This window comes from Typopeltis vanoorti, chromosome 15, assembly GCF_054136105.1.
Source record: "Typopeltis vanoorti isolate ZY-2024b chromosome 15, IOZ_Tvanoo_1.0, whole genome shotgun sequence".
Classification (NCBI taxonomy): Eukaryota; Metazoa; Arthropoda; class Arachnida; order Uropygi; family Thelyphonidae; genus Typopeltis; species Typopeltis vanoorti.
In genome coordinates, this window is record NC_143563.1 from 58,281,692 (window position 1) to 58,295,813 (window position 14,122).

The 14,122-nt window shown below is 36.5% G+C and overlaps 2 protein-coding genes across 3 annotated transcripts in view; one reads left to right on the top strand and one right to left on the bottom strand.

Moving 5' to 3' along the window:
• Rbcn-3B (WD repeat-containing protein Rbcn-3B) overlaps positions 1–8,945 on the bottom strand; it is a 717,321-nt gene extending 708,376 nt beyond the window's left edge. The window contains exon 1 of the mRNA XM_090405900.1: positions 8,872–8,945. The gene's annotated coding sequence lies outside the window, so the exon portion shown is untranslated. The remainder of the gene's footprint in view (positions 1–8,871) is intronic.
• Positions 8,946–9,884: 939 nt separating this feature from the next.
• LOC150098786 (uncharacterized) overlaps positions 9,885–14,122 on the top strand; it is a 114,841-nt gene continuing 110,603 nt past the window's right edge. Inside the window, exon 1 of one of the 2 annotated variants that reach the window (XM_090405905.1) lies at positions 9,885–10,016. In XM_090405905.1, the coding sequence (XP_090262031.1) occupies positions 9,959–10,016 (58 nt within the window). In that variant the 5' untranslated portion in view covers positions 9,885–9,958. The remainder of the gene's footprint in view (positions 10,017–14,122) is intronic. The other variant, XM_090405906.1, reaches the window with a different exon arrangement.

Below are 14,122 nucleotides of genomic sequence, written 5' to 3' on the forward strand. Positions count from 1 at the left end.
CCTTTAATTATGCATAGCCGAAAATTGCGCCACGTACTCCCTAACGACCTTTCGCGTACCCCAGGGGGTACGAGTACCACACTTTGAAAAACACTGCCATAGAGGCATGCGAAAAATTAGACAGAATACGGTGAATAATCCTTATTCCTGTAGTGGCATATAGTGGTATATGTCTACATACCGCGTAAGGTTTGCTTGCTTTGAGGGATGAAGTACCTAAGCTTTCGAGAAGAAAAAAACTCCATCCACGTATGAGATCGATAATTCACAGTTTCACTGAAAACGTTTAATGAAATTCGTTAAAGGTGTTTTCAATGAAAACATCTTTATCTGACATCATCATAGATTGGATTCCAGTCCGACTGTTTCAAACTAGGGTTACCTCGTCTAAACCAACTTGAGCTAAGGAGACTCATACGCAAATAATAATAATAATAATAATCGGATCCTGTCTACTGTACTATAGGTCTAGAACAGGGGTCGGCAACCTGCGGCTCTGGAGCCGCATACGGCTCGTTGAATGAATAATTGCGGCTCTTCTCGTTATTAAACAATCTATTTTTCAATAATAAATTCGTTAAAGGTGTTTTCAATGAAAACATCTTTATCTGACACCATCATAGACTGGATTCGAGCCCGACTGTTTCAAACTAGGATTACCTCGTCTAAACCAAGTGAGCTAAGGAGACTCATACGCAAATAATAATAATAATAATAATAATAATAATAATCGGATCCTGTCTACTGTACTATAGGTCTAGAACAGGGGTCGGCAACCTGCGGCTCTGGAGCCGCATACGGCTCTTTGAATGAATAATTGCGGCTCTTCTCGTTATTAAACAATCTATTGTTCAATAATGCAAAATGAATGTTATTTATTAAATATATATATATATATATATATATATATATAGGTATAATAATAATATTATTATTATTACTTTCATGTTTGAACCCTTCGAAATCATACGCGATAATCCTTCTTTACATTGGTCTTGGATTATCATGGATAATGCAAGAATTCATAAACCCACTGATTTGTCAAATATTTGTTTTAATTATTAATGCCAATTAAAATTACTTTCACCATATTCGTACATGCTTAATCCCGTAGAAAACATTTTTTCGAAGAAAAAATCTTATGTGAGAGAGGTTTTGTCTGCGGGAATGGAAAGAAATAATCTTCCTGATTTGGTTCATGATGCGTAGTAAGAATTACTGCGATGGACTGTGTTAATTATTTTATGAATATGATGAGAAACATAACACTTGCAATACGAAATCATGAGTTTTAATTAAATAATTAAACTCAATTAAGTTATGTTTTGCGTTGTTTTAATTTATTAAACCAAATACGTCACGCTAAGCTAGCACATGTAGCGCTACGCTAGCGCATGCTTGTCTGAACGCGCCTAATGTCTTCGCATATCGTGCAGGTGTGATCTGTAAATCTGCACACTTTGTTAAATTAAGTAAAGGTTTTGTAGTGGACGTTGCAGTGCTTTCATTTACTGGTGATTGTGTGTTAGGTAACGTGAATATTGTAGCATTAAATTAAATATTAACAAAATAAAAATAGTTTTATAGTATTTAAAATGTCAGCAAAGAAGAGAAAGTCGGGAATTTAAAAGTGAATGGACCGAAACCTACGCATTTGTAGCAAATACAGCAGGATTTCCAATGTGTTTAATTTCCATGAAAAGCTTTCAAACAATAAAAAATCAAATACAGAAAGACATTTTTTTTTAATAAACAAGATACATTTGACAGGGAAGATGAAAGGGGAAAAGGCAATAGAAGAGTTGCAACGCAAAGTAAACCTAACTAAATGTTCATTTTCCAAATGGATAAAAGCATCAAGAAATACAACTATTGCTAGTTTTGTGGCCTCTGAAGAAGTTGTTAAACGAGAAAAATCTTTTACGGACGGCGAATATGTGAAGAATGTTTTATTAAAATGTCCGAATTTCTCTTCTGCGATTTTAAAAACAAAGCGGAAATAATTACAAAAATAAAAGACATGCCATTATCTGCTAAGAATGTAAGGGATAGAACTATACGAATGACAGAAGATATAACAAATCAGCAGGTTACAGATCTAAATTCAACACCAGGATTCTCCATTGCCTGTGACGAATCATGCGATGTGGATGACATTATACAGATTGTACTTATTTGTAGATACGTAAACTCTCAAGGATCTCAGGAAGAGTTACACGATATACTGCCACTTACAGGGCAAACTCGTGGAGAAGACATCGATTCTGCTGTTACCACTTGTTTGAAAATTAAGGGTATTAATATTAACAAAATAATATCTATTGCGACCGATGGGGTGCCGAGCATGAAAGGTACAAAAAACGGTTTTGTTTCTTTATTTAAAACAAAACCGTTTTAAATAAAGAAACAAAACTGTTTTCTACACACCATGGAAAACACGCCATGCAAAAAACAAATTTTGCATGGCGTGTTTTCCTTTCACTGCATAATCCATCAAGAGATACTTTGTGCACAAACTTTTCCAAAAGAGATAACAGTAGTGATGGATTTGGTTGTAGACATTGTTAACAAAATAATGGCAAGAGCGCTACATCATCGGCAATTTTGTGAAGTTATTAAAGAAATCAATTGCGAATATTCCGATCTTCTTTGGCATAATAGAATAAGATGGCTTTCCAGAGGTGAGGTGTTGATGCCATTTGCCACCAGCCTTTGAGAGGTTAAGTTGTTTCTTGTTAAGTTGTGACAAAAAGACCTTGAATATGCACAGTTAGAAGATACTCATCGGTTACAAACATTCTACTTTATGGTGGATATGACTTCCCATTTAAACGCACTAAATAAGAAACTACAGGGAAAGAGAAATACAGCAGTTTTGCTTTTAGAAGAAGTGATTTCGTTTGAACAAAAATTATATTTGCTTGCGACAGACTTAGAGAAAGGCACATTACAGTATTACATTTTCCTACGTTGAAGAAATATCAACAAGAACAAGCTGAAAATAATTCCATAAATTTAACTTTTTTCAGAGGTTAAATTTGGGAGATTTGAGGAGTTTAGAAAGAACAAGGCAACTATGTCATTTTTATTGCGACCACATGAAATTAATCCTGCCGAATTAATTTTTCACCTTTTGCTGGAATTGATGAGGCTGCATTTCAACTTGAGTTAGAGGACCTGAAAACAAAGATTTGTGGAATTCAAAATTTAGAAATCTTGAAACTGACCTGGAGGAGTTAGAAAGACAAAAATCTACCCTTGCAATACAACACAAATGATCTGAAATAGAAGATATTAAAAAGCAAGATCAGATTGTATTAGACAAGTGGAATTGTTTACCAGACACTTACATTCAGTTAAAAACATACATTTGGACTTGTATCGATTTTCGGATCGACATAGTTCTGTGAGCAAATATTTTCTAATATGAATTTTATTAAAAGTAAGTTGAGAAATCAACTAAATAACGTGAGTCTTTCGTCATGTTTGAAAATGAAAATTACGGCGTATTCGCCGCATATTGAGAAACTATCTCAAGAAGTTCAAAAGCAAAAGTCGCACTAAGAAGATATTTTAAATTAAAAAAAATTAAAGAAATAAGTATGCTATTCGATTTTATACATATGTTTTTGTAAGGAGGAGGAGGAAATTTTTGTTTTATTATTTAATATTTAAAACTATCATATAATTTCGTGTGACCCCCTGTGTTTTTCAAGTATGATAACGTGCTACTGTAAAAAAAAAAAACTGAATAAATAATTTAATTATAATATTTTTCAATGTGGTTTCTAAATTTCAAGCAGTGATGAGCGATTAAATAGAAAATCAAATACTCGGTTCGATCGGCATAAAGAATATTTTCTTTTTCTTTGATAAGAAAGTATTAATTTATTTTCGATTATTTAGGTATATTTTAATTTTTTAACCTGCACAAATAAATCCACATGTAAAAATCAGCATTCATAAAATAGATTTTTAATTAAAATATACTAATTCTTCCGTACAAAACGAACACCATGGACCGCATAAAAAACCTGAGAGGGCCGCATGAAGTCTGCGGACCATTGGTTGCTCATTACTGCGTGCGGCTCCCTAAATTTTTTTTCAACAGATATAATTTTTAAAATGGCTCTTCACTCCAAAAAGGTTGCCGACCGCTGGTCTAGAACCTTTCTCCCCATTATTATTATTATTATTACGGTACTCAACAACCTACCAAGAAATTTAAAACACAGAGATAACTACAGAACATTAAAACACGAACTCTGGAAAAAAAATACCAACAAAGTTAATATACCATTAATATTAATATACATATCGCAAATCACCAGCATCCAATGCCTAGATCCCATCCATAAACAGTGAAGGCTAATCCTACTCTCTTCATAAAAGCTAACCCAAGCATCGAAGTAGGTGGGATTAATTTGCCTCGTTCATCTACACGTAATCCTCATAATCAAAGGCTGCAGATTATGTAACAAAACAGTCAGTAAGGTGTATAATAATAATGAAGATACTGATAACTTTATTCAGATAAGCTCTGCAAAGCTTTGCGGAAGAAGCCGCCCAAAGAAACAAGTAAATATTATAAATAATTTAATAAAAAAATGAATCATTGTAAATATGAATCTGAAAAAAGATGTAAAACACATTGTTAATATCATTATTTATGCAATTTAAATAAGATGTTTTCCTAACGCATAAAGCTACTGTCAGGATGGGTGAAGAACATGTGCTATTCATATTCCCCTTTGTCTGTGCTGGAAGTTGATTGGGAAAGGGAGTTTTGTGAGCAATTAAGCTCACTCACTGGGGGAAGTTGTGTTAGCTATGAACAGTTGGGAGTAGAATAGCCTTCGGTATTTTGGATTTGTAGTAGTCTGTTTCATTGTAATTGACAGCTTGTACGATCAGCGGGTTTGAATGTGAATGTGACTTGACGAAGAATTTTTCTGAGAGATCACGAGGAGATGTATGGAATGTCGGTTTCTCGATGAATCTGTGAATTTCTGATGAACCATGGGGCATCTAGAATCATCCTTAGGCATTTATTTTGGATTCTTTGTAGTTTTAAAATCATTATCTCAATGATCGTGACGTGTGACTCCATACTGGTGAGGCGTAGGTTATAACTGGACGTATGACCATCCGGTAAAGTAGTAATTTATTTTGTAAGTTCAGTTTGCTCTTACGGTTGATCATCGGGTAGAGCTGAGCTGTTACTTTGAATGTCTTGGAACAAATGAGATTGATATGCTTATTAAAAAGCAGTTTCTTATCCAGTATTACCCCGAGATATTTGGTCTCTGATTGCCATGGGGTCTTTTGGCCAGAAAACAAGATGTCCTCATTGATGCAGACCGTTTTTCTAGAGAAGAGCATGGCTGAGCTTTTGAGGGAGGTTTTACTTGAATCCTCCAGTAGGTGAACCAGTTTTCCAGCACGTTGATACTTCCTTGGAGTCTAGAGATCTTGCTAAAATAGCGGTGTCATCGGCATAAAGGGCCGTAATGGTTGTTCTGTTAAGAGGGATGTCTGATACGTAATTGTGAACAGTAGTGGGGCCAGAAGGGAACCTTGAGGTACACCAGCCTAGATTTTGCGTCTTGATGAGACGATTCCGTTGATCTTTACTTGCATATATCCGTCTTTAAGGTATGAGTAAATAAGGTTCACTAGCAGCTTAATTGGGATGTTATTTACAATAAGTTTGAAGATAAGGCCTTGATGTCAGACCTTATCAAAGGCCTTGGCTACATCCAAGAATACAGTAGCAGTGTGAAGGTGCCAGTTAAAACCATGGGTGATGTGTTCTGTTAATCGGTGAATTTGCTGTGCTGTGTTGTGAGCTTTGTGGAACCCAAATTTATTTTATGTTTGTCAACTGCTAATTGAAGCCTTGCTATGATGACTTTTTCTGTTACTTTACCGAGGCAGGAAAGAAGACTAATGGGCCTGCAGCTTTGGGGGAGTTGTGGGTTGTTACCAGGCTTTTTCAGAGGGATGATGTCAGCAGTTTTCCAGGCTATAGGAAAGTACTGGAATCTTAAAATGGAATTGGTAATATTAACTAGATGAATTATGGCCTTCCTTGGGAGTAATTTTATTATTCTATTGGTGATACAATCAGAACCAGGAGCCTTTTTATTCTTCAATTGGGTTATAATATTAATTATTTCTGTTGGCATAGTGGGGTGATGAATTCTGAATCATTCTTAGGCTGACTTGACGATGAACTTTATAAATGAGATTAATATTTAAGTTTTCGTAAGATAGGCTGCATTGGTTTTTCCAGATTGTCAATAAGGGCTTTTACTTTTTCATCATCTGAGTGTGCAATTCCAAGTTTGGTCTTTATAGGAGGAATGGGTTGTCTTTTGTTACGAAGACATTTTAGAAATTTCCACATGGAGTTATCTTCTGGGTTGATACCTGTGAGTTTAGATTCCCATTCTGAATTCCTGTGATTCTGGAGAGCTCGAACCTGTCTGTTCAGGTTGTTTTGTTCTGCGGGGCTCTAGTGTTGTGATATCGCTTTCTGGCTTTGTTTTTGGCCATAATGAGGTCCATTATCTCTTCTCTGGGATCCGGTTTGATGCGTAGAAGACAGTGGTTTGAGTGCCTGATGCTATTGCTGTGCTGATTTGCTAAGTTAGGTTGCTTATAGCTATGTCATCTTCTTTGCGAATGACAGGAGGTGGGCCGATGTGGACCGGGAGAACCTTAGAGAGCTTGCCCCATGCTAAGAAAGAATGTTGAGGAGAGAGCTGATCCTGGATTCATAGCTTGAGCTGGATGGGATTATGATCTGAGTTAAGCTCTTCTAGTGTCTCCAGCTGGTATTGATATCTGATGTTCCTAAGGATAACTATGTCAAGTACGTCAGAACTTCCTGATGGGCTGTAGTGGGTGAGCTCAGTAGGTCCGGCTACTATTGATGAGTTGAGTGACGTGTAGTTAAATAAAGTACGGCCTTTCGAGTTGATTGACAAACTGAACCAAGCTGTGTGTTTGGAGTTGAGGTCAGCTGCTATAATTATGAAATCCTTGGAGCCGAGGATGGAGTCTAAGTCTGTTGTCAATAGTGGAATGATGGGAGGATTGTACGCTGCATAGATTTTAAGATTACCTGCGTTGTTTCTGTGCATCTCTGCACCTGTCACTTCAAGGTTTAAAGTTTGGGGGTTGGTCAATACATTGTGGTTCCAATAATTTTTAATAAAAATGGCTGTGCCGCCATCACTAGAGTTAAGTCTGTCTGTCCTATATAGAATATAACCTCTTAGTCTTGGATTATTTGATGGTCTGAGGTGGGATTCACTGATCGAGATTATGTCTGGATTGTATCTCTTTGGAAATTCTTGCAGCTCAAGAATTTTATTCGTCAAGCCATTGGCATTCCATGATATTATCATGAAGGAATTTGGTTTGAATTTTTTAAACATTATAGAGGGCTGTTAATATGGATTGGGTTTCTAGATAAAATCTCTTTCTGGAAGATGGTGAGGTGCTTGCTTTGCTGAATTCATGCAGCATTGTTGCAAGTGAAGAGGTCAGAGATGATGTTAGTTTGGAGCTTGTTTGCTCTTGAGATGAAGGAATCTGAGTTCATACTGCCTCCGCATATGACCTGGACATGGATGAAGGACGAGTGCCTTCCTGTGCTGCTGAATGTGAGGTATTACGATCAGGAGGGCGACCAGCGTGGTTGTTTATGGTGTCATTGCATGGAGGAGCATAGTTCGTTCTTGTTGACCCACGATTCTTTGGGTAGAAAAGGCATCCCTTGTAATTTGCAGAATGTGAGCCTCTGCAGTTGGCACAACAGGCAGGTGTGGATCTTGACTTGGTACAGGAGTTGGTCTGGTGACCCTCACCACATTTCAAGCATCTGTAGGCAACTTTGCACAGCTTTTGGGCATGCTCGAATCTTTGGCATCTGTCACATTGCCCTGCCAAAGTTTTCTTACTTAGAGGCGCAGTTGTAATTTTGAGCCTACAAATGTCAGTTACTTCATAAATCCTTTTCTGTGTATTGCTGATTTCGACCAACACAAGTGGCATTGGCCTTTTATCTGATCTCAGCATCCTGCTGACTTTGATTGGGGTCAGTCCTTGGCTGATGAGGTCAGCTGTGATCTTATCAGTTGTGATGCCCTGAGCTACCACTCTAAGAACCACTTTTAGAATTTTCTCGCTTGCTAGCGTGAAGGTGTGGAAGGGCAATTTGGAGTTGTCTAGCATTTTCGTCATCTTATGATAATCTGTAACAATAGTAGGATGAATCTTTACACCTTTGTCAGTATTTCTTGCCCAGGAGAAATTGATGTTTTGTTCTCCAAGGGATCTTGAGACTGAGGTCCATTTTTCTTTATCTCGAAAGATGACTGGAGGGACCTTTACTTTTCTATCTTGGATATCATGTGTTGTTACATCCTCTTCCGTGTCATCTTCAGATGTTCTACGTCTTTTATTAGATTGTTCCTCCTGCGAACAATCGAACTGTCGGGGAGTCTTTGGAGGTGGAACAGGTGTGAAGTCCCCTTCAGTGTCCACATCATCTTCTTCCGTGTCATTAACCTGAGTGAAGAGATTCAGATAACCAGGATATTCTGTTTCGAATTTCTTTAAGGTGAATTTAAGAACGTCAAGTATCAGATCTTCGTTTAAATTTTGAAGGACGTCCTTAATGTCTTTTACGTTCTCCATCCTTGCACACCGTATATATAATCAAGGAATATTCCGGTGTCTTTAAATGATTCAGTAGACTTTGGAGAGTCTACTGACAAATCCCGTAGTCTCACGCGTGAGTCTACCAGCAAAACAATATATAATCGCAAAAAATATTTTCACAAAACGAAGAAAGCTTACCTCTAAATATCTTGATTTCCTCCTTTACCCTTACGTGACTTAGCCATCAATTCTTAATTCAAATATCAAACTCCATTCCTTTCAATCAATTCATCGAAAAACGGAACTCACGACTCAAATCCGCCATCTTCTGTCACCTTTACCTCAGATATATTTTCCTAGCATTCTGTACTGAATATATGTATGTAATTTATCTGAGACATTATTATCCATTATTCAAAAATTCCGTGTAATCTTCATTGTTAATATTAGAAGAATACGTGTTGTAAATATAGATGCAAAAAGTATTATCAAAATTTTAATTCAAATGCAATGTAGAAAAAAAAAAAATCACATATGCAGCACTACGTGCTGAATTTTGTAAAAATTACAAGTTGGAATGTCTCTAAAGATGATTATTGTAATTGTGTAAACATTTTAGAAATCAACATACTTACTCTAAAAATATTTCATTATTATAAAAAAATATTTTTTATCTATTGTAAATATAGCATTGTAAATACATTAGTGAAATTGCAAAAAATGCAGCATTCTTATTATAATTTATATACGTTTATATATTTGTACTTAATCTGAATTATATATTTGTAAATGCTCTATGTATGTATATATGAATGACAATAAACTTATTCTATTCTATTAAAAATTATTATTATTATTATTATTATTATTATTATTATTATTATTATTATTATTATTATTATTATTATTATTATTATTATATAATGGCAATTCACCAGCTAGAATTACTCAGGCAATAGTAGCAATAGCTAAGATATAATCGTGAATTAATTTGGATTACATCTATTACGCTTTCCGCTGGTGAAAATTTAATACTGAAATCAAAAATATATTTTAAAAGATACTTTACGAACCATATAAAAACACTGGATGGCTGCGTGGCTGCGTTAATTCAGTAAGATACACGGGAATGACCTAATACACCTCATTTTGATTGGTGTACTTATTTCTGACGTCATGATCAATTACAAAATATATTATCTTTGCGTCCTCATATCCATTGTATAAATCCTGTAAGTTACGAAGAACTGAGTTTTAAAGTTTTTTTGCCGAAAGCATATCAATCATGGTCAACTTTGGTGTTCTTCTTTTTCTTTCAATATCCTTTCAATATATTGCGTGTGGTAAGTTCTGATATTTCAGCATTTATTTATTAATAATTTTTTACAATTAGTATCGCCCTGTATAAAAATACATAGCGAAGTAATAATAATATTACTCCATATAGTGTAGTAAATTCTCTGCATGTTTTAATCGTGAAATTTAAAACACACACACACACACACGCATATTATCCTGGAAACACAAAGTTGTTAAAAAAAAAAAAATCGAAATTATAAATAACAAGAAGAGCATAATGCGATGCGGATGTCAGGTCTGTAACATCATATGTTTAAGAAAAATAAATAAATAAATAAATAAACAGCACGTGAAAAGAACATCGTGGGCAAATATACCAATATTTTAGCCTAGGATAGGAGAACGGAACTTTTTTTTTTCTTTATTGATTAGTATTTTTTTTTAAATTAAAAGTCTTATCGCTCTAGAATAATTCTTCTATCAGGTCGCGATTGACACGGAAAGTAGAAATCATATGCACATGTTTAAGTGGTTGTATCTTCATTATACATGTATACCGATGATGCAAACTAAAAGAATAGCGTGTTCATTACATTTTTAAATTTAATGAACACGCAAAAATTTTACAGTTTAATTCTTTACCATCATTTCACTTTTCTTCCAGATGTCAGTTAAATTTTTTTATCTCCTTCAAACATCATTAACTTAAAATATTGTAATTTCATTGTATTAATTTTGCTTGCATGACCTGTTGTAGATCGTTTTTGCTTGGAGGGTTGTAAATGGGTGGAATTCGTTGCCAGAGGTTGGTGTGAATGCTTCATCTGTCAATGAGTTTAAGGAGAAGTATGACAGGTATTGTGTGAATAACGGTTAGTATGTCAATGTTGGGTCTTCCGCGATGAGTCTTTTGACTCCATGGAGGCACCTTATATAATAATAATAATAATAATATTTGAAAAGGCTTAACATGTAATTATATTTTCTACAGCCTCGTCAAAAGAGTAATCCGGTTTGTCACTGAGGACACATCAAGGACAAATTCAGCTTCAGCTGCTTCATATCTAGGTTTTGCAGTAAAATAAAGAAAATTAATTAAGGGGATACAAATTGAAAGCCGTTTGGCTTTCATTTTATAAAGAAAATTAGATAACTTTCTCCCTAAAGATTACCATGCAATCTCACGCTGTTTCTTGGCAACACAGTATGAACAGCTACTTAACTTTTTTTTTATCATCGTATGCCAGAAATTCTCACAGGAGGTAGGATAAGGCTACATGACGCGTCATGCCAGTTGAGTGCATGTGCGTTCACTGGGTGGTTTGTCTGTTTGCAAGGAAAAAAGGTGCCATTTAAATCCAAAACATATTCCCTCTGAGAAAACACTACTACATGCGTATCTCTTAAATAGGATCTAAAAATGTTTTTCTAAGGGTGGTGGTGGTGGTAATCGAACTCATTTCCAACAAAGGTGCGAGTATCCTGTTGATATCACTATAAGTGCTCTGCACTATTGCATTTAAGTAAAATTATTCACACTTTAAATTATACTTACCAAAAAATTATATTCTTGTACTGCGGAGTTTTTTTCTGGATTGATCTAGATTTTTCTGGGTTTTCTAGATTGATCTAGATCGTTGATTGCTATCTGCAGTTTGTTTATGGCCAGTTGTGATCGGAGTGATCTGGCTATGATGATCGTGTCGTCGGCATAGAGGGCGGTGATGGATGGGGACAACTAGAGGAGATCTGCCATGTATATGGAGAAGAGTAGGGTAGACAGTAGAGAGCCTTCATGGACTCCAGCCATGATTTTTCTTTCAGTGGATCTAATTCCATTTATTTTTATCCTAAATTTTCTGTTATTCAGATAAGATTTGATAAGTAGAGCTAGTTGTAATAGGATTCCTACTTGGTGTAGCTTGTAAAGTAATCAATAATGCCAGATTCTGTCGAATGCCTGAGCTATGTCTAGGAAGATTGCGCCAAGTTCTGGTGCCATTCGTATCCTTGGGTAATGTATTCTATGATTCTGTAGATTTGTTGAGTTTTTCTATTCTAAAGCCTAATTGTTCGTTTGGTCTGGTGTAGTTGTTTACTGATCCCTCTTGAATCCGTGAAAGTATTGGGCGTTCGGCTATTCTGCCTACGCATGATATTATGCTGATCGGCCGATAGTTCTGTGGAAACCGTGTATCTTTTTCCTGGTTTTGGAATTAGGCTGTAAATTTCCACCGTTTTGATTTAGCCGTAGCATTGGTGATGGCTATTAGATGCATAATGCCTTTGCGTAGGAGCATCTTTAGCGCCTTGTTCGTGATTCCGTTCGGACCCCGGGTCTTCTTAATATCTAGTTTTCTTATAATTTGGTATATTTCTGCTGGCGATATGGGTTTGTTGTTGGATTGGGGTTTGGTATTCTGAGTTATTTTGCGCACTTGGGTGTGGATTTTTCTTGTGAAGTTTAAGTCTACTTGGTCATAATTGGGTCTGCTTTGTTTTTACAAGCTATCTGCAAATGCTTCCGCTTTTTTTTCATCTTTATACGCTATTCCGTATTCACCTTTGATTGGAGGGAGTGTATTGTGCTTTGAGCGAAGCGATCTCATAACTTTCCATATTGACTGGTCTTCTGTGCTTAGGTGATGTATCTTGTTGTTCCAATGTTGGTTTGGTGGTATTTGAATGCGTTCCGAACCTGGTTCGCTGCTCTATTAACTGTTTATTTATCTGCAGGATCCATTGTTCTATGATATTGTCTTCACAGCCTGTTATTTTCTCGGATAAGTTGTTTTTTTCCCTTTGAGAGTCTGTTTGGGGTGCATGTGTGGTTGTGTTTGTCACATAGGATATTGCTGTCAATTTTTGTTTTTGTTTTTTCAAAGGTTGCCACTGGCTTTTCTATTTCTTCAGTAGATGTTATGTGTGGTACTCGGCTTAGGTTTTCCTAGAAAGCTGAGGGGAGTTGGTTCCAATTGATAAACGTGGTGTTGTCTTCTGTTAGGTCGTGTATGGTGCCTAGTTGCAGTATGATGGGGTTGATCCGAACTCATATCGTTGATCGTCTGTATTTGATAGCGTGTGCTACGTTCTTTAGTATTACTAAAGAACGTTTGGACGGCCTGTGGCTCCGTAGAATGTGGGCTCTGTGGGTTCTATTATTGTCATATTTGGTGTAGTAGCATATGAGTTGAGCATTGCTGTTTGCATTTCTACTGTTCCAAGTTGGTGTTTGGCGTTAAGATCTCCTGCTATGATCACTGCTCTACCTGCATTCCGTAGTTCTTCCAGGTCTGATTCTAGGGTTGTTGTGTTTTTAATTGGGGTTTGTAGGCTGAAAATATCTTGAAGCTGTTTGTGCTTTCCATGTAGATATCGATTCCTGTTGTTTCAATGTGTTCTGTTTGGGGCTTAGCAATTCGTTATGTTTTATTCCTCTTTTGATGAAGATGGCTGTGCCTCTCTGTTGCAGAGGATCTGTCCATGCGGTAAGTGATATAGTTGTTGATTTTTGGATTGTCGCTTGGGCGCAGAGGTGTTTCGTTGATGAGGATAATATCGGCTTCGGTCTCTGCAGCGAATTCCTGTAGTTCTATGATGTTGTTTGTCAGTCCATTCGTGTTCCAGCTGCTGTAGTGGGGTGGGTCTGGCTAAACAATAGGAAACCCACCCCACTACAATCTGTAGTGAGGTGGGTTTTCTATTGTGTTTATCCATTGAGGATTGCTGAGAATAATAACTGAGTATGCCTAAGGATGATGTCCTTGGCTTATTGTATGGGATTGGTTTGTTTGAGTTCTGATAGCATTTTTCCGATGCCGCTTGTCAAATTTGAGAGGCTAGGTTTACTAAATTTTGGGGGTAGGTTGATCGTGGTTTGTGGTAAGTAAGTCTTGGCATAGCTTCTTCTGCGTAAGATTTTCTGCTTATTGTGCGGTCGTGGCTTGTATGGTGGTTCTATGTTCTTGTGGAGGTTTACTGACCTGGGGTTGAGTCTTTTGGTTCTTTGTGAATGTGGTACAGCCCCTGTAGTTTGCGGGATGTGGACTCCCGCAGTTTGCACACTTTACTGGTTGTGTGCGTGGTTTTTGGCATTCGGTCGTTGCATGTTTGCCACCAGATTTGCCCATGGGTGTTCTGCTTTACAACA